This window comes from Lonchura striata, chromosome 1A (assembly GCF_050655825.1).
Source record: "Lonchura striata isolate lonStrDom1 chromosome 1A, ASM5065582v1, whole genome shotgun sequence".
In the NCBI taxonomy this organism is placed as follows: Eukaryota; Metazoa; Chordata; class Aves; order Passeriformes; family Estrildidae; genus Lonchura; species Lonchura striata.
This window is the reverse complement of record NC_140741.1, coordinates 42977074-42997108: the sequence shown is the minus strand read 5'-3', so window position 1 is coordinate 42997108 and position 20035 is coordinate 42977074. Positions and strand designations below refer to the sequence as shown.

Here is a 20035-nt window from a genome sequence, read left to right as displayed (position 1 = left end):
GCAAATCCATGATTCATCTGCAGAGGTTTCATTATCTTACATGCATAAGGGCAACAGAAGCGTTTGTTTTATACGTTCTGTAGTGACTGTATGTCTAGTAGTGTAGTTTGTTCCCTGCCTGCCTGCATTTTTGTGTGTGCCATCAGTTCTGCTTTTTACTTGGAATGAAGGAGAGCTCTTAGTTCTACCAGGAGGTAATGCTTCAACATATCCATGCCTTTTGTTTTCCATTTATTTTCTGCAGCTGGGTGAAGACACTTAAAAGTTGCTGGAAGAGTCCCCTTCTATTTTTGGTTGAGAGTAACCTTATTTTTATCCTTGAAGCTTGAGTTATGAAGGAGATTATTAAGTTGATTGATGTCCTGCCACTATTGTGCAATTTTTCCAGCCAGGCCTTCAATTATTTTCTCCTTCTTGCTAATGTAAAAATTATTTTTGGGCCATGAGGAGGTAAATTGATTATAAAATTTGTATCTGACTGTAGTTAACTGCTTTCTTAATATGAGGAAGAAGAAATTGTCCTTTTCTGGTTTTGCAAAAATCTTAGTTATTTTTGTGCTGTTGCTAGGTATGTTCCACAGTGGAACACCCTGAAGGAAGCAGGGATGTGCAGTAAGCCCAGCCTTCTCCTGGGGATGATGATTGTACAAGATAGTTTTGATTTGGTCTCATTTTTACCCTACAAAACTGGAATCATTGTCTTTTCTATTCCTTAATATTGATAGTCTGTTAAAGTAAATGACATCACCAAGAACACATGTGCACTCAGCTTAAAAGTCACTGCCATGTCTGATTGCAGACGTAGCCAAAAAAATAGACAAAAATGAACTGTCCATTCTCCCAGTTATTGTGTATCTCACCCCATCCGTTATTCATCTTGCTCTTTAGCTTTAGGTTTAATATGATTATTAGGGGAATCTCTATTTCTGTTTCTCTTTCCTGTGTAAAGATAATTTTCTTTGGGAATTTTAAAATGAGAAACTTAGTACTTTAAAAAGATAAATGGTTAGTCAGGCTTTTTTCCCAGATGATGTCCAACATTTGAGAGACAGCCTGTCTAAGAACTAAGTTTGGTTATGGAGTGCTTTTTAAATTGAATGGCTGGAATTTTACCATCAAAGCTTGTGTTTTAAATCTGCTAGATTCACTTGTCTCAGCACAGCTGCATTGCTGGGTTTTTGCTATATATATCCATATTTACATATATATGTATATACATGTATAGATGTGTATATATATGTGTGTGTGTACACCTGCCCCACAAATACACATACTAATTTAATAAAGCAAATAAGTGCCCATATATAAATTGTTCTGAAGAGTTAGAATTTCTTGATTTTATATATATTTTGAGAAATCTTACTATAGAAAATGAAAGAAGATGTAACAGTACATATAAAAGCAAACAAAGCAGTGTTCAATCTCAGTCTTTACTTCCCTCAGTAATTACTAATGATGTCCCTATTGCAAAACTTGGAGTTGTCTTTTGTGCATTCATGCCTTCAGAGTATCCCTATTGTGCTTTCATTGCATAAGGCAATTATTTATAATAGTGTAATTCAGATCATGTTATGGAAAATTGTTTTGTTAGAGGAAAACATATTTCGTTTGGAATCTTGTGTAGTTACTTGAAGGTTTGAACCTGCTATTATTTGTCACTGAGAAGTGGAATAATGGAAATCTGGAAATGGTCTACTTTTGCCTTGTATCTGCTTGTTTTTCTTCCTTTTTTAAATAGTTGTTGCATGATGATGAAAAGATGTCTTATGTAAAATGTTGCTGTGCTGAAAAGAATGGTTCATGACATGATGATGCATTTATGGTACAGGTACCTGGAGCTGGAAAGCAGCGGTCATCGAAATGAAATCAGGTTGCATTACCGTTCAGGCAGTCATCGCTCCCACACAGAAGTGTTCCCATACATTTTGGCAGATGATAAATGGCACAGACTTTCCTTAGCAATCAGTGCCTCTCACTTGATTTTACATGTGGACTGCAATAAGTAAGTGAAGAGTGTTGTTTTATAAGAAATTGACACATTTGGAATATTTGAGCTCTGAGTAAATTAAATGATAACAACTTGGGATTCTATTTTCCCCTTCTTTTTCAGAATTTATGAAAGAGTTGTGGAGAAGCCTTTCATGGACTTACCTTTGGGTACAACCTTTTGGCTGGGACAGAGGAATACTGCACATGGGTATTTTAAGGTATGCATTCCCTGAAAGATAAAGAGTGAAACAAAATTATTAAAGGGATTGAATCATCTTTAATGTGATGAGAGGCTGAGAGATTTGGAATTGTTCAGCCTGGAGAAGACTCAGGAGGTATCAGGAGGATTTGCATCAATGTGGATAAATATCTGAATTTGTGAGGGGAGTGAAGATAAAGGATCCAGACTTTCTCACTAGTGCCCACTGACAGGCCAAAAAGCAATGGGCAAAACCTGAAACACCTGGAATTCAATCTGAACATCAGAAAATAATTCTACTGTGAGGCTTGTCAAAGAAAGACAACTATGGAGATACTCAGAAGCTGTTTGGACAAAGTCCTAGGCAATCTGCTGTAGTTGGTCTTGCTTGAGCAGGGAAGTTGGAGTAGATGATCTCAGGAGGTCATCAGTTTGTGCTCAATCAGTTTGTGCTTCTGTAATCATAACACAGCTCTTGGATTGTTTTGAAATTGCTCTTTGGCCTTTGCTATTGGAGAGCAGCATACTGGCTACTAATTATATCTTAAGTAAGCATGTAAAATCTGCCTGCAAGCATGGGCTCTATTCTTCTGGGTGAAACCATCCCTTCCTCCCTAAGTTCTTACCAACATGCAGCTCTGAAGCTGTGTAACAGACATGTTTCTCAGCAGTTTGCAAGCTTTATGGAAGGATCCCCATCAGAATTTTTTGTTTAACCCCAGCTGGTACCACCTAGAAACTTCCACACTTCCCTTGCTGGTGGGTTGGGGGATAGAATTGGAAGGGTGAAAGCTAGAAAATTCATAGTTTGAGACAGAATTTAATAGGTAAAGCAAAGCCACACAAGCAAAGCAAAACAAGGAATTCATTTATGACTTTCCATGGGCAAGCAGGTGTTCAGCCATCCCCAGGAAAGCAGGGCCCTGTAATGGCTACTTGGGAAGGCAAATGCCACCACTCCCAATGTTGCCTTCTTCCTTCTTCTTGCCCAGCTTTAAATGCTGTGCATGATGCTCTATGGTCTTGGATATGACCCTTCTTTTGTCAGCTGGGGCAGCTGTTCTGGCTGTGTCTCTCCCAACTCCTTGTGCATCCCCAGCCTCCTCACTGGTGGGGGTGGTAGGGGAAGCAGAAAAGACCTTGCTGCTGTGTAATTTCTGTAACATCCCAGTGTTATCAGCAGTGTTTTCAGCACAAATACAAAATACAGCCTCATGCCAGCTACTTTGCTGTGAAGAAAATTAACTCTACTCCAGCCAAAACCAGCACAAATTCATTATGAGTTTGCATTAATGCATTTTTCTTGACTTTAGTTTCTTTAATCTTCAAATTTATTTAAGAGCTATAGCTTGTAAAAAATTTGCATTTTATTTAAAAGAGTATTTCTAAGTAACTGAAACTGCAGCTGTTTTTAAATTACTTTTTAAAGGTAATTTGCAAGCTTTTCTGCAGTGACTAACTAAAAATAACAATGAATTCAAACCCACCAAACTCTTGCCAAATAATTATATCTTGATATTTAATCTTATGTCTTTAAAAATTATTCAGTATGCCTGTACATCTATCTATTTTTATTTCTGCTTATTCTTCTATCACTGAATTGGGTCCAGACCTGAAGCTGTTTATTCATAAGTAATTTTTAACAGGTAGCTTTTCCTTGTGGGCTTTAATGTTTTACATGGTGAATGAAAAAACCATAATTTTGACAGGTAAAAATAATGTATCCTTTTGTTTTCTCTCCACTAACACATAGGGCATAATGCAAGATGTGCAGTTACTTGTCATGCCTCAAGGATTTATTTCTCAGTGCCCAGATCTTAATCGCAGTAAGTCTATTAATTCTTATATCATAAAATGAAAGGTGTGCTTTGTACCTTCTTTCTGTCCTACAAGCTTTCTTGAAACCTTGAATTTAAGCATATTATTTGTCAATGCTGGCATGATTGAATCTATTGTGAATTAATTTATTAACACATATTTTATTATTCCAGCATGCCCAACTTGTAATGACTTCCATGGACTTGTGCAGAAAATTATGGAACTGCAAGACATTTTAGCAAAAACATCAGCTAAGGTAATGTTTACTAGGACTCTAGTCATAGGAGAAATGGGGATTGTCAGTATTTATTTGCTGTATTTTTAGATTATTCATGCTTGTGTGGGGTTGTGCACATGGCTGTGAGCAGGACATCCCTGCATGGTCTGTTTACATCTTTGTGTATCTGTGCCTAATTTATACATACAGATTCTCAGTTCAGAGAGTTTTCTTGTGTTTTAATATTTTTATAGAATCATATATTTTAATAGTAAAGAGCGTCCAAACACCTGAGCAAGGAAAGGGTTCATAGATATCCAAATTATAAGGCTAGTAAATCAATAAGCCTAGAATGAATTGATAGCTGTGCTTATGGTGTTTATAACAGCAAGACTTATTGAGACTTTTCAAGACTGAGCTGCCTCATTCAGACAAGATATATGCAAGACAAGGAGCTAAGAATTCAAACCAGGACTTTCTTCTTTCTTTCCTTTAGAATATTGCACCAAAAGCATTCATGTCTGCTGGTGAAAATAGACTACTCTGAATTTAAATGTCAGTTCTTTAGATATCTGCAAGAATGCTGTTACCTAGCTGCTTTGATACACTAATGTTAAAAATGCTTTGGCTCAAGTGCAGAAAAAATTGCATTTTGTTGGTTCTGAACTTATTTGTCCACTCTGTGAGTACTTTATGTGGAACAAGGTTCTTGATCAGTTCACCTATACAAGGAATGAGAAGTGAGGAGCTGTACCTATCTTGACCTGCTCATTTTGTTTCATGACGTCCCTGATGTCATGATGATAAGAAAGATGAAGTGCATTGTGTCTTGCTTCTCAATTTCAGTCTCTGAACAGCTGATGGTTTAATCATGTTGTATTTAAGAATAATTGTTTTATTGTCTCTGATTGTGTTTTCCTTAATTTATTTTGTCATCTGTGTCCTGGAGACAGTTTGAATTGTGATTTTACTAATGTGGAAACCACTTAAAAATTCAAAACATTTTTGTGAACCGTAAATACAGTTGTCTCAAGCTGAGCAGAGGATGAACAAGTTGGATCAGTGCTATTGTGAAAGAACCTGCACAATGAAAGGCACAACCTACAGAGAGTTTGAATCCTGGACGGATGGCTGTAAGAACTGCACTTGCATGGTATGGCTATGGTTTGAGTGGAGAGTCAGGAATTCCAGCATTTCCTCTGAATAGTTCTGTTGAGAACTTCCAAATGTATGCTAAGTACTAACAACAAAGAACTTTAAAATCTGTTCAAATCTAATGAATGGTATTAATACATATGTTTTCTTATATTTTCAGCATTACTAGCATGTGTAGTTCCTATATTTCATGTCACCATACACAGGTGCTAGGGAATATACTTAGCTATCACATTATTCCCTTGCACTGAGTTGCAAACAGTTTCTCTGGAATTCTGATTCCTTGCTTTTTGTCTCTATAAAACATAGCCTTTTTCTTAGCAAATTATCTAATAGATCCCTTGTTTCTGATTTCCTTTGGTTGCCTTTGGTTACATCTCAATAAGTAATAAAAAGTAAAATGTCGGGGTCATATGTGAGCTTTGTTATATTACAAATGAAAAAGATTTGGTGGATGGAAGATTCCCAAAGGTATCACAACTCCAGATGTGATTGCAAGTATTCTTTCAGGTACCAAGCTAGGGTGTTTGTATTGTTGTCCATTGATATAAAACACTTTCATTCCATTTGAATTCATTAAATCCTTAATTGAAAGGCCATTAGAAGCCAGTGAAAATGCTGTTGTTGTCTGTACTGCACCTCAGATTGATTTGCAGCTATCTATAACTGGCTAAATGGATCTCTTTAAGCTTTGTATTTTTTACGTTTATATTTCTGGAGAGATACTAATTTTGCTTTTAGTATTTTATGGCATCAAATCTGGCTGATAAATGTTTAAAATCCTTTGAATTTAGAGTTAAATTCATTGCATATTTTTGTCTTGGATTTTTCTTACAGTGTATAATATTGCTACCTTTTAGAAATACACTCTAACAAAATCAGAAGGCAGAGTATTTTTCTGTGCACTTGTCATTTCACAGTAATCTTTTTTTTTTTGCTGATTGGCAGATTGTTTTGCCTCCAAATAGATTTGCCTCTAAAAAAAATCTATCATTATCATCTCAAAGAGCACATCATTCATATTAAAAGATTATATGTGTGACATTCTGAAGGTATGGTTTCTGTTCTTGTAGTTATTAAAAGACCCACGTTAAACTGTCTTTTTTTGGATGTTGTTAGAAAGTTCATTGCATTTAAAAATAGATTTTCAGGTTCCTGTGTTTGAGAACATCTCTGCTATTGCTAAATAAAACCACCAGTTAAGCCCCTTTTGTTCTCCTAGAACGGTACTGTGCAGTGCGAGGCTTTGATTTGCCCCCTTGCTGAATGTCCACTTAACTCTGCCCTGGCCTATGTGGATGGCAAGTGCTGCAAGGAGTGTCAATGTAAGTTTCACTGTTGTGCCTCTTGCTCATGAATGCTTTGAGATCTTAAATAATATGAACCTTTCAGTAAATATGTCAGTGGAAGAACTGGTCGTTAAATAGTTGCTTTGAGGAGTCAGAGAACTTAGACTTCTCTGAAGTGTTCTGGGGAACTGATAACCAGAAGGTTTTAATACTTCATATGGGATATTTTGTTTCATTTTAGTTATGTTATTTTTATTTAGCACAGATATTTATTTTCAAAATTAAAAAAGAAAAAGAAGTTATTTATAAATATTTATTCAGACTTCCATATCTATGTTTTAGACCAAGTTGCTAGAAATTCAAGAACAATTGTCTGGTGTTTGACCAGGGTCTCCAACACCTTATCACATGAACAGTGTACTACCAACCTTATGTTATCAAGCTTAGAAATGGAGGTTCAGATTTATGATTCTTCTTCCTTAGTTAAGAGAAAAGAAGCCAGCAAAACCCAGACAGCTAGAAAAGTTATTTCACAAAAGGTCATAAAAGAATTACAGGAAAAGTGGAAAAATGTGATTTAATGTTGTCTTTCAGGATTGGATACATGATTAACTTTAGGTTTATAGTATTCTGGTTTTGTTACAAGTAGGGCTAGAGAAGGAGAATTTCAGTTTAACCACTATCTAGATGGACTATCAATAGTATTTCAGATTATGTATGTGTATTCCATATGTAATGGTTAGTTATTTCAGACTATGGTAGAACCCATTCTTGAAATTGAGCATGAGATACACACACTTCTTTATTCTGTAAATATTGAGATTTTTTTGACTAGTTTCATCACTGTTCTACTGCTGTACAAAACCTCTAAAAGTGTAGAGAAATACATAACTGGTTAAAGTGACATGTTGTAAGATAAAACTCAGGAAGACATTTTGTACTCCATTGATCTAGCTCCCACAGGAGTTTATTAATATTTAATTGTGTTAGAAGTTACACAAACCATCCATTTTTATGAAATCTTATTAACTTACTCAAGTAGATTAATTCTAATTAAGAGGAACTAAGAATTCAAATACTTTTAAAAACCAGCTACACAGAATTTCCATGCATATGAGATGACTCAGGGTAATTGGTAATTCAGGAATGTGAGATGTGTGGCATTCAAGCCTCTGTTGAAGCTATTTGAATCTCTGACCATGCTGGCAGAATTTGAAAATCTGATCCTCTGAATTATATTTTTGTAATATACTGCCTGTAAATTGAGTTGGGAATTCTCTATGTGTTAATGTGGAAGCACTCACATCATATGACTTCTTCCAAAGTTGTTTTTATTGGGAGTCTTGACAAAAGTCAAGAAATGTGAATGAGCATTTGGACACTGACCTTGTCACAGAGCATTGATACTTTGAATTAAGATGCAGTTCTGGAACAGCACACTGATGTTTACTCTGAAATTTCCTGTTTCATATTCTTAATGTTATCAAAGTGTCTTAGCTTTGAGTGTGGCTAATTTGATGCCAGTACATAATTCAATTTATAAATAACATGCACCCACACTACTTTCTTGACAAACTACCTGAAAAATAATTAGATCAGAAAACATAAATAAAAATTGATTTTGAAATTTTCCTCCTGATTTCATCTAGATTATTTAAAGTGATTTTTAAAATAAATCACACAATTTTTGCAGTGGCTAAATTCTGGGAACCAAAGGACAGAGAATATAAATTGGAATCTCATTGACAGGGTAGTTAAATTTCAGTGAGAATGGAAGTTAGAGGCAATGGAGGCTACAAGACTCTCAGTTATTCTCCAGGCCAATTTGGTGGAAATGCTAAGTTGTCTCTGAGTTCATATACATATGCCAGCTGTATTCTGTCTTAGTGTCTTCGGGTCAGGGTCTGAGCTGATTGAGGTCAGTGTGCTTGTTGAACTTGGTTCTTGCTGGAGGGGTTCAAAGCTGAGTTGCTCCATTTGGATAGGTTCTGAGAATAACTTGATTGTTTTCAGTGCTCAGAACAACAGCAAGAGATGTAGCTTCTGACTAGATAATACAGAGCGAACACAGATGGCTAATAATTAGGAAAACAGCTTAAGGGGTTACCCCCAATTAGGGAGTGTTGCTCATGGAGCCATATCCTTGGTTTTGGATAAGCAATCATAAGTGCTGAGAAAAAATGGTGCCTGATAGACTGTTCTTTAGCTGGATTTAGTTTTTGTTTCAAGACAGAACATGTATGGATATTGATGTTTCTTTCCTGGTATTTGTTATCCCATACCAGATGATGGGTTGTTTCTGCCAGACTGTTGTTTGAGTAGAAGTGCCCAAGCAGTGACAGCTGCTGGAGCCTTGTGGCTGTGTCTCACTCCCCCAGGGCTGAGTGCTTCCCTCCACACTTTTCTTCCTTCTGCTGGTGTTAAAACAAGTCACCAAAAATCAAAAGAGTGAGGTTGGATTTAATGACAGCTGGCAGAGTTAAGAGTACAGCACTTGGGGCTCTTTCACTGACCAGCAAGCAGGCTTTCTGGGATTTTTGGTTTGGTTTTTTTGTGGGATTTTTTTTTTTTCTTCCCTTAGTGATGGAGGATGGAGTCTCTCTGCATGGCTTTAGACATGTAGAATTTGGGAATACAATTTGAAGTGGCTTCACTTATACTAATAAATGAAGTAGGGCAGGCACTTGTGGCTCACATGGCTGAAGTCTCTTGATTATCTGCATCCAGATGGTTGGCTGTGAATGGCCTCTGATCAGGGCTGTGCCCCCAGCTTGTGCTTGGCACTGCTTCAGAGCATCTTGGCTGGTACAGTGTGACATGGTGCCATGATGTGTGCTAACATTCAGACTGCAGGGAGAGTTACACACCATAACCAAGCATTTTCAAGCCTGCTGTCATTTTCTGTTGCATTTACCTGATTTGTTTCATTTACTAGTTGCGGACATCACCAGTTTGGCTCTCTTGATAATGAGCTGCAGAGACTGGCACCTTCAGAAGGCACTTGGTGCTGAGAGGGGCTGGAAAGGATGGGATTAGTTGCCTTCTGGAACTGGACATCTCCTTCCATGGCTTGTATACAGAGCCCAGGTGATTAGATCAGATACTGAACTTTTAGACAGCTGAAGTTGTGAGACGATTCTTACATCAGTTACTGTGATGTGATCAGGTATGTAAGATAGGAATGTAAAGTGCTGGATTTTTAAGCCTGATTCTGGCATTAAAGTTATATGCTAAGAGACTTTCCCATGCTGCCAAATCCCAGGAATTAAATTTCAGCCCAGTCCAGCATTTACATTTTGGACAGCGAAGCTTTGTTTTGTCTTGTTCAGCGACATTTTCAACACTTTGAAAATTTCAGCAAAGCGGTCTTTTCATGTTTTTCTGAAATGTTTACTTTACTGAAGAACACTTAGTAAAGAATGGTTTAGATATTTTTTTTAAACTAATATTGCTTTGACTTCAGTTCTTTTTGTGAGCCAAAAGAAAAAAGCCACAAAACAAACAAAAAAACCAAACCCTGACCTTCTCACCTAACTCCATACCTTCCTTTCAGGCCATTCAGACAACTTGTACTGTTTTGTCTTGTGTGAAGGTCGATGCTGGTAGTGTGGGGAATGGCAATGAATGCAAATTATCACTGTGTTTTCTATTAGCTGTAATGGGCTAAAAGAAGCAGCAGTCTTCCAGGGCAGATGAATAGGGCAGTGTGTTGGATGTATGTTTCAGCTGTAGACAATGTAAAACTCAGTCCAGCTACCACAGTGTACATTTTAGTTCAATGGGAGCTTCCTGTGGAGAATTGTTTGGAGCTGGAAGGAAGAGACTACTTATTTCTATGCTCAATGCAATTTTAAAGAATTCTGAGAAGATATGTGCAAATGATCATTAATTTTTTCTCTCCTCTGCTTTTTGTGGTAATAGGCACCAATACAAATTGTGGAGACATTAAGCTTTCCTACTGACCCTATAAATATTGCTTTAGACCACAGGCTTGGCTTAAGAAGTACAAGGACAAGTTCATTTATTTTAAGTGAATTGTGGAAGGACTGCCAATGTCTTAGCAGCTGAGAAATGGTGCTTGGTCAGCAGATCTTATGGTAATGTTTCTATTAGTCAGTGTATTAACACCAAGGCATCACCTCCAAAAGCTATATGCATTTTTTTTTAAATGGAACAAGTGTATTTTTAACAAACTAGGTGATTTTTGTTTTTATAAGACCAGAAATTATATTTGTGCCAGTATCTGGTGCAGTAATAATTCCCATCTCCAAAGACTGATTTCCAGGAAGCAATTACTCCCTTCTCATCACTCTCTTCCTCCCAGTGACACTGCAGATACTTATTGACCTAATAGCAAACTGTTAGTATCCATCCAAACAGATTCCAGTAGAGGTTAAAATCTGAGCCATTATGCTCAAATCAGCAGGCTGTGATATTTACAATTTTTTCCTGAGGCAGGACATTTTATGGGTTTCCGGTGCATTGTAGCCAAATCGACAGTGTAACACAAGTATTTTAAGCAACTGTGAGAAGCATTGGGGTAGTACCGGATCAGCTCGCGGTTCTGGTGCTAGCAGGTGTCGAGAGAGACTGTGTAAGGGGATTCTAGAACTTGGGAAGGATTTTTAACAAAATAATTAAAACACAAGTATGGACATTGTAGTTCTTAGTAACATGCATGGCTTTCTGATGCAGTGATCTGTCTTGCTGTCTTGCAGAAAATTTTAATTTTATGATTAAAAAGAAAGGGATTTCCCCTTTCGCTCTTCATAATTCACCCATTTTCCCCCAAAAGCTAGACACTCTTCTGTAAGCTCCAGCACTTATAGCTTACTAACACAGAGAGAAGGAGCTGTGAAAGTCCATCTGCTCCTTCTTTGCAGCAGCAATTGAGCATCAGCAAAAGTGCAGAATTTTTATTTAGAAACTTAAGGAATATTGGTTAAACTTACTCTGAAATTCATAATTAATCCAGGTAGTTTGAAGCATTGTGGACTTAGGCCTATGCTGTTTACCAAGTTCCGTAGTTTTACAAAATTGCCACTTTTTCCCCTGGGTTTTCATCCTCTAGCCTTAGGTGACTTCCATCAGTAGCAAAGTGGGATGCCAGCCCCTGCCATGTTCAGCCAAGTGCTGGAGAAGTTTCTGCATTCAGTGTGGCACAGAAAGAGGCTGCAGCTTGGAGAAATGATTAGTCACTGACTGAACAGGTCATTTTATCCTTGCAGTAAATCAGAAAAAGGGAAATGGAAGAACATCTCCAGCAATCTGGCTGGAACACAGCATGAGTCTGAGGGCTGTGGGCAGCCAGCAGGTTCAGGGTGGCAGAGCAGGCATCAGTACTGGAGGAAGAAAAGGCAGTTTTTAGCAGTAAAACAATGATTTCTCATTTATCATAGTTCTTTAAAAAATAAAGGAGAAGCAACATTCTGGTTAATAAAAACTAGTTGCTTTTTCATTTTAAATACTTATGTGTGGCTTTTTAAAGAACATAACTGCATATAGAGCATAAATTCTATTCTTCTGAGGTTTCTTTTTAATATGAAAATTCAGATAAATTACTTCAGGATAGTATTAAAAGATATCTTGAATATAGCCAGCAATGGATTGTTTCGTAGAGCTGTATTATTTACCTCCCATTGCCAGCATGCAGAACTTCAGAATGCTACTTAGTAGTATAGTGTCCATTCACCTCTACTTTCTGGATTTTCTGTGCTGAAATTACTCACATCAACCTTATTTTTCAGGCTTTTGAATTACATATAATGATAGTACCACACTGGAATGACAAATAAAAAGCATTTTATTGTACTTGTACTATATTGTACCACTTGTACTGCTGAGATGAATTGCATTGTACTTTACCAACTATTTAAACCATTTTATTACTTCTTCTGACTTTGAAAGAAAGTCACTATCCATATTTGTGCAGAAATAGGACACAAATAATTTTTCCAATTAAATACTCATAAAAGTCTCATAAAAGGGCTGAGGTTAGAAGGGAGCTCTGGAGGTCTCCTGGTCCAACCCTCCTGCTCAAGCAGGTCTCAGTTGAGCAGGCTGCCCAGGACTGGCCAGCCAGCTTTTGAATGTCTGCACAGATGGAGGCTCCTCAACCTCCTGGGCAATCTGTGCCGGTGCTCAGTCACCCTCACAGTAACAAAGTATTTTCTTCAGTCCAAATGGATTTTGGTGTGTTCTGATCTGTGCCCGTTGCCTCTTGTCCTGTTACTGGGCACCACTGAGAACAGCCTGTCTTTTTCTTCCTCAGTCCTTTCCATCAGGAGTTTACACATTTTGGGAGGATATCCTCAGGGACTTTTGTGCTGAACTCAAAGCCACCAGAAGACAGTGGAAGGAATCCCCTTGGCTTTGGTGGGCAGGGCCAGTTTAACCCTTGACCCAAGGTGCTCAGTCTCTGCTGTATTTTCCATTGTAAAGCTATAGAAATTTTCAAACTACTCTTAGGTCACAGCAATATTTGGTTTATCTCTGCTAAACAGCCAATGACAGAATTGTTAGGGGATTTTTGCTGCTGAGCATGTAGTCTCCAATGACCTTTGTTCTTTATAAGATGGGCAGTATTCCTCATTAGAAGGAAAACAGGGAATCTTTTGACTTGCAATTCCCCTCTGAGCTGGAAACCCATTTAAATATCATTTACAGTATATTAAAATACATCTTACAGTATTTGGACTTCACAAAATATTTTGCCATTTTGTTTCCTTTACTACTTCCCCATGTCCTTTGAATTTCGTTGTTCCTTGTTAGCAAAGGAGGACTGGGTGGAGTCAGTGCTTGTGCCTGTCTTAGACCTTTCATGCATCAAAGTGTGGCTTCCTCCTAGCTGAGTGGCCTTTTAGATATTCTAGACCCTGTGCATTATGGAGCTCCCCTAGAAAACTCTAGATCTGGAGGCAATGTATCAGTATACAAGGAGAACTCCAGTTAATGGTAAAATTATCTAATTTTAGTCTTACTGTGTGCCTAAGGAGTGAATACTAAAATAAGGTATGCTTAAGAAAATCCTTATTCATTAAAATACATTACTCTGGACATGTAGCAATCTGCACTAAAGAAGAAATTGGAAACATAATATTGGTAACTTTATTGGTAGAGAATTAAAAATATTTTTTTACATGGAGAATTTTGCTGTAGGCCATGCTCTACTCTCCTTTTGTTGAGGTTTTGTGGGAAAAGAGCTAATATTTTCCATTCCTTTTTCATTATATTTTTACCAGGGAGTTCATAAAATATAAAATACCTGCAGCGTATTATTATTTTAGTTTATTTCCAGTGCAAATAAAACATTAACATATGCTAGATATGAATATATTTGCTTTCAGACAGCTGGGAGTAGACAGATTGGCAGTGTTCCAACTTCTAATAAGTTGGTACCCTAACTTTAGTAATGCTGATTTCACCAGAATTTACTTAAGTAGCTATAAAATAATAATGTTAATAAAGCTGGTTCTATTTATAATTACAAAAATAATATAGGATATGTAAGCATTCACATGTCTGTGTGTTGATTTCAATATGTTTGTTCTCAGCAGTCCTGTGCCTATGTCACTCAATATGTGCATTATTGGTCTGTGAGGTTCTTTTTTGTTTGATTTGTTTTTTGGGGGGTCGTGGTGAGGTTTTTTTGGCTTTGTTGTAGGGTTTTTATGGGGGGAGTTGTTGGAGTTTGTTTTTTTTTACTCCCAGAAGCACTTTGCCAAATCAGCAGCTTGTAGCCGATGTTCTAGTTTTTGCCTGGACATTTTATCCTGTAGATCTTGGAAATACCTATAGTATCGGTACCAATCATCTTCAATGGATATGTGCTGTAAAAAGAAAAAAAAAAAAGAGAAAAGCCATAGCTGAAAACCCCAGAACTACAGGTTTTGGATAAGGTCACAGAAATGTAACAAGTTGGAGGCAGAGAGTACTGATGGAGTAAAGGCTTTGCAAAAGCCAGCCAACCTACCAAATGGGATTCTTGGCTTGCACAGTTTTGCAAAGACCAGTTTGCACTTGACATACTCTTGTTCAGAACAGGATTGCCACTTTGACAAGGATTGTTTAGATGGAAAGCTGGCCTGGGGGAGACGCTGGTAGAAGATATGGGAATGTACAAGAAGGCATACTTACAATTTTTTGACAGTGCCTATGTCTGTGAAATAAAATATGGCAAGGTTGTGAAGGCTGAAACTCAATAAATAAATTATTGGAAGAAAACTCACCACAAAACTGTCAATAATGTGATCTTATTTCCCCTGGAAGGGGTGGTAAAATATGAATGAAGTTGATTCAGTGAGATTAATATAAAATGATGTACACTGTTATCCTTTATTTGCCTTTTTGTGACGATAGTAATTTAAACTCATGGCTTTCAGTCTTTCGGACTACAGAAGTTTGACATTTTTTTCAGTGGAAATATGTAGTGAATTAAACCATCTATTACTTGGTATACTTCTCTTAACTACTGCTTGCAGATATCTGAAGTGTGATGTATACACCTCCAGGCTGTTATTGATCACTGTTTCTACATCTGTCAGCTCATAAAATATATTAATCTTCAAATAATGGTCACTTAGTCCCATGTGAGACACAGTTTTAAAGTGGAAATCTTGTCTGATATGGTATAACAGACCTTTATCCTGCTTTCCTCATCTGTTGCCTTCAAAAACATCATTGCAGTCCTCTTTATTTGAAGAGTTTCTGCAGATTGCTTTTGTCCCTGTACCAGGCACAGGACTGTGTCTAAAGTGTTTATGTAACTCTGTTCTGCCTCTGTTCTGCCAATATAGAGACTTTTTATTAATTTTTGCCTTTTTGGGGGCTTTTATTTGTTACCAGTTTCCACTAAGAAGAAAGTTCATTTGTTTCAGAGGGCAGTAGACTGTCCTAAGCTTTTCTCTACAGGGTAGCTGACTAGTTTATTTTCACCTTCTAGTTGAAATTATTTGTGTAAGATTCTGATTGTAAGTGTAATCCTGGTCTCCCCCTTCTTGCTTTAAATTATTTTCAAGTATAATTTTGACTGTTTTCCCAATTTCATTTTCATTTGTGACATTTTGTTAAAATCCCTTAACATTATTTTACATATAGATTTTTTTTTTTCCTAACATGAAAAAAATTGAAAATACTACTAGGTTTCCTTTTTCTTCTGATGTCCAGTGTATGCATACATAGTAGTGTTAGAATTACAGTGACATTGTGTAATGTAATAAATTGGTTCAGAAGACACCAGGTTTCAGTTGTAAGATCTGCCCCCCCTCCCCCCTCCCCCCCAATCCTGAAATCAAAGCAAGTAAATATGCTTGATTCATCTGGAAAATAGACACATAACCTGTTTCTTCTAGTAAGTGATATTCAGATACTTTGAAGGTAGGGAAGATGAACAGGCATGCTTTGGTCTATGTTATTATTTTGAGAAAGACATAAATTCAGGTATTATTTCCTTAAGATGTCTCATTAAGTTATATTGACTAAAGTTCAATATTTCTCTCTAGGCTAATTTTACAGGCTTGTAAAGGGGGAGTTTGTTTTGTAGATGTTTTCATCATGCTTTATTTAGAATCCTTGTAGATTCTCAAGGCACCTAAAGGAGAAATCAAATCTGAGTATAGCACAGAAGAGATAAAAATCTTGCATATGGTTGTTGTGAATTTCTCAGACAGGCTTCTTAATAGTAGTAGTGTATGATTTTGGAATGCTTATCTGTTGTCCATTGTCTTCTGTGACTCTTTATGAATAGAGTTGGTAGTACAATGTGAGCCCTTAACCACATGTTTTTTCATTTTACTAATTTTGCAGTATTCTGTTGGTGAGTTGCTGTGAAAAAGTATGGGAATAAATTAATACATTTTTGAAGTAGAAAGTTAAAATAGACATATAAATTAATAAAGGAATTATATCTTTGGGGAATCACTGTTCTATCAGTGCTAGTCACTTCTTAAACACCCTCTTTTAAGAGCACAGGAACAAGCAATTCCAAAATGTTGGAAGTCAAGCAGATGAGCCAGAAGGTCAGCTTGACTGAAAAGGGATCTTCTTTTGGATGGAGCTAAGGCAAGAAAGAAAGGTATATACCCAGTGGAAGCAAACTCGGGGCACATGGGAGGAATACAGAGATGCTACATGCCACTGTAGGGAGAAAAGTGCTGCAGCCGAAGCTCAGTTGGAGTTGAATACAGCTGCATGTAGATAAACAGACTTAACTGCACAGTGTGTGAATTCTGTCTGATGTCTAGAAAGGAGTATTAACAGATATGATTTTTTAAAAATTATCAGCAAATGTAAAGCTTTCTTTCACCAAAGAAAAAAAAGAGTAGTTTCATTAACAGTTGCTATGAGTTCCAGCTTACTGTTTTTCTGTGATGAATCGGAGTATCAACAGATACATTTGGGAGAACTTAACTGTGATGTAGCAGAATCTGTGAACATCTGCTCCAACTACTTTTAAATTTTTAATTATTTCAAATCCTGAACTGACTTTAGGCATGAAGTATTGTATTGTTTGGAATGCATAATGGATAATAGCAACTTCTAGGAGCCCTGAGAAACAGCATGTTAGATGTACATCGGTTTCTTCTAAAAACTACCTTTTGAAAATTTCCAAACTATTGGTAATACCTGATTGTTTTTTAATATTAGTTTTTGGTTAAATATTATTAGATCATGAACATTGGGAGTGAGTATATAAAAAATGTAGAAAGCCAGTTTGCATAACAAATTTTAATCAAAATTTCCAAAAATGTGTTTACACTGCTGTCTGTGTTAAAAAATCTTTTGCTGAACCAATGCTAAGGATTTAGCTTAAGAATATTAAATACAGTAATCTGGTGTGTTTGTGATTATGCCAACTAATCCTGTCATTCTGGCTGAAGGGAGGGATGGAAGGATTGGCAGATTCCTTATATAGGAACAGAAGAGTTGGGAGCATGAAACCCTGTCAGTTGCTGTACAGAGCTAGATACAGGTGCTTTGAAAGAAGCAAGATCTAACAACAGCAATGGATGAGGTGCTCAACTCCTGGGAATGTCTGAGCACATTAGACTGGCCTGCTCCAAGAAGGCAAATGTGAGTATTGCTGTGACAGCCAACTTAACCAGGGGCTGCTGTTCATAGGAGAAGTGAAAGCACTTGGATCTGAAAGGAAAATAAATAGTGAGATGGGTGCCAGGTCACAGGATGCTGTGCTTTCACTAGGGAGGTAGGTGGGTGCAGCAAAGTCACAGTGCAAAATTTCCAGCTAAAACATCTGTGGAAACTATTCTGGACCAAGGATATTCTGGTTGAGAATAAAAGCATCTGTAGGGTACCTGATAGTTGTTTAAATATGAGTGTAGTCTGTGAGTACTTAAGTAATCTGGCAAACTGTTGGTCAAAATCCTCCATGACTGTTGGAGGTAGCTGTAAATTTTTTGAGCAGAATCTGTGTGGAACCTTTGATTTGGGAGCATGGAAACATCACTTCCAAGTTTTTTTCACCTTAATAAATGCCAGCTTTACTATATGGTGGTGGAGCTTGTAGTTTTGTAGTTTGCATAGGATCTTTTTAATACTGTCAAATGAAACTGTCAAAATCTGGGACAATGCTGCTGCTCAGAGATACTTGCCTTTACTGAACATGTTCACATGATTTGTGTCCACAAAGCTGCAGAAAGCCACTATCTCAGTAGTCATGTGCAAAAATTTGTCTTCTAAAATTATGCATAATTGGTGCACTCTTTTTCTTCATGAAGAATCTGGGTAAAATATCCTAATGAATAGAACACATTATTTCCTCTCTGCACCTGTTGGAAGTATCTGGGGAGCACCTTGTAAGCACAGCTGCAGGAATAGGTGCATTTTCCCATCCATGTCATGTCCATGGATGGTTTTAATTTATGGCAAAGGAGAACACAAGCTTTTTTTTTTATGTAGTAAATTAATGCTGATTGGTGATACCTGTTTAGTTCTCATAGTTTTCAAAACATTGACTCAAAAGTATGCAAGTCTTTACAAGTTTTTAATTAATTTAGTAAATTCTCAATACTCCATCTGAATCAGTTAATTTAATTTCATCTTACATATGAATGCCAGAGACTTGAGGCATTCTGATGGGTGTATGGGTGGATTTAAGCATGTCTTGAAGTATAAGCTGCTCTAGGGAGGTGTCTAGTTTTCTAAACACTGCTATTTTCTCTTAACAAAGTTTTCAGAAAAGTGTCTTTTACAACTAGCCCAGCAGTCCAGCTGACAAAAGGTGGAACAAAGTACAAATTTCCTTGTCAGTATTTGATAAAATATCTATTAGCACTTTAACTAAATATAGCTGTGTCACTGGTGTTGTGGATAGCTGACATGAGGAATCTATCAGATAATGTCTATTCCCATCTTTATGGGAATTAAGCAGGCCTGTTATATTTGCCTTGGAGTTCTTTTGGTCTGTCAGACTATTTTGCTATTTATAAACCTTTAATATAATTGTCATACATTTGTCATTTAATTAATATTAACCTCAATTGCTTTTCCTCTCTTGACACCCTCTAAGGCTTGTGTCTAAGGTGTGTGATTTTATAGTTTGACACTTTGCTGTGAAAGTTGTTTGGGTATTGGGATTGTCAACATAGTGAATTTGTCATAAAATGAGTGGGCATCTTGTTCACATTAGGCATGCCCAAGTTTTTAAATGCTATGTATATAGTCCAAAATACTCCTGTTCTCTTCAACAACCAGAATATGGTCCATTGCACTAAAGCCAATGACGCTTTGCGTGTCATTCAGTAGAACTGTTTTGGTTGCTCTGTTTTACCAAGCTAAAGTTGCAGTGTGAATAGCAGTAATGCCCTTTTTAAGGGAAGCTGACATCAAACACATTGTCTTAGATGGAAGAGTGTCCACATTGGATCTTTGCTTACCAAGAGAGATCTCCATTTCTGCAAGTAGTGTCCATTGGCTTTGATTGGCGGCAGCCTCTTTCCCAGACTCCCCTGTCTGGCAGCCTACTTTAAAAGTTTTACTCATCTGTTAGGTCTATTTGCCTCAGCTGAACTGCTGTCAATAGAGTTTTTAGTCATGTTTTCACTGCTTTTTCAAAGTTCAGATTACCTCTTTAATCTTTAAGGGTGACTCAAAGAGCCAGTGATGAATTCTATAGAAGACGTCTCAGCAATGCCACATAGGATAGATGAATTATGTAATTTCCTGGTAGCAGTTGGTGGAAATATAGGAAATATGAGAGCTGGGGGAAGGAATTCAGGATTTCAGACTGACTCCTTGCCACTGTGACTAAACAGCCTGTTAGTATTATTGGAGGTGTCTCACACTGTAGATAATCTTGAGTGATTCTAGGACTAGTATAGAGCAATGACTTTGTGTCTTAAATGTAATAGA

The 20035-nt window shown here is 37.0% G+C and overlaps 1 protein-coding gene across 3 annotated transcripts in view; it reads left to right on the top strand.

Moving 5' to 3' along the window:
* The window catches only part of NELL2 (neural EGFL like 2), a 134172-nt gene that overhangs the window by 27663 nt on the left and 86474 nt on the right, over positions 1-20035 (top strand). For all 3 annotated transcript variants that reach the window (XM_085570257.1, XM_021545322.4, XM_021545323.4), the window contains exons 4-9: positions 1829-2002; positions 2111-2207; positions 3942-4014; positions 4180-4262; positions 5248-5376; positions 6601-6703. In XM_085570257.1, the coding sequence (XP_085426383.1) occupies positions 1829-2002; positions 2111-2207; positions 3942-4014; positions 4180-4262; positions 5248-5376; positions 6601-6703 (659 nt within the window). The remainder of the gene's footprint in view (positions 1-1828; positions 2003-2110; positions 2208-3941; positions 4015-4179; positions 4263-5247; positions 5377-6600; positions 6704-20035) is intronic.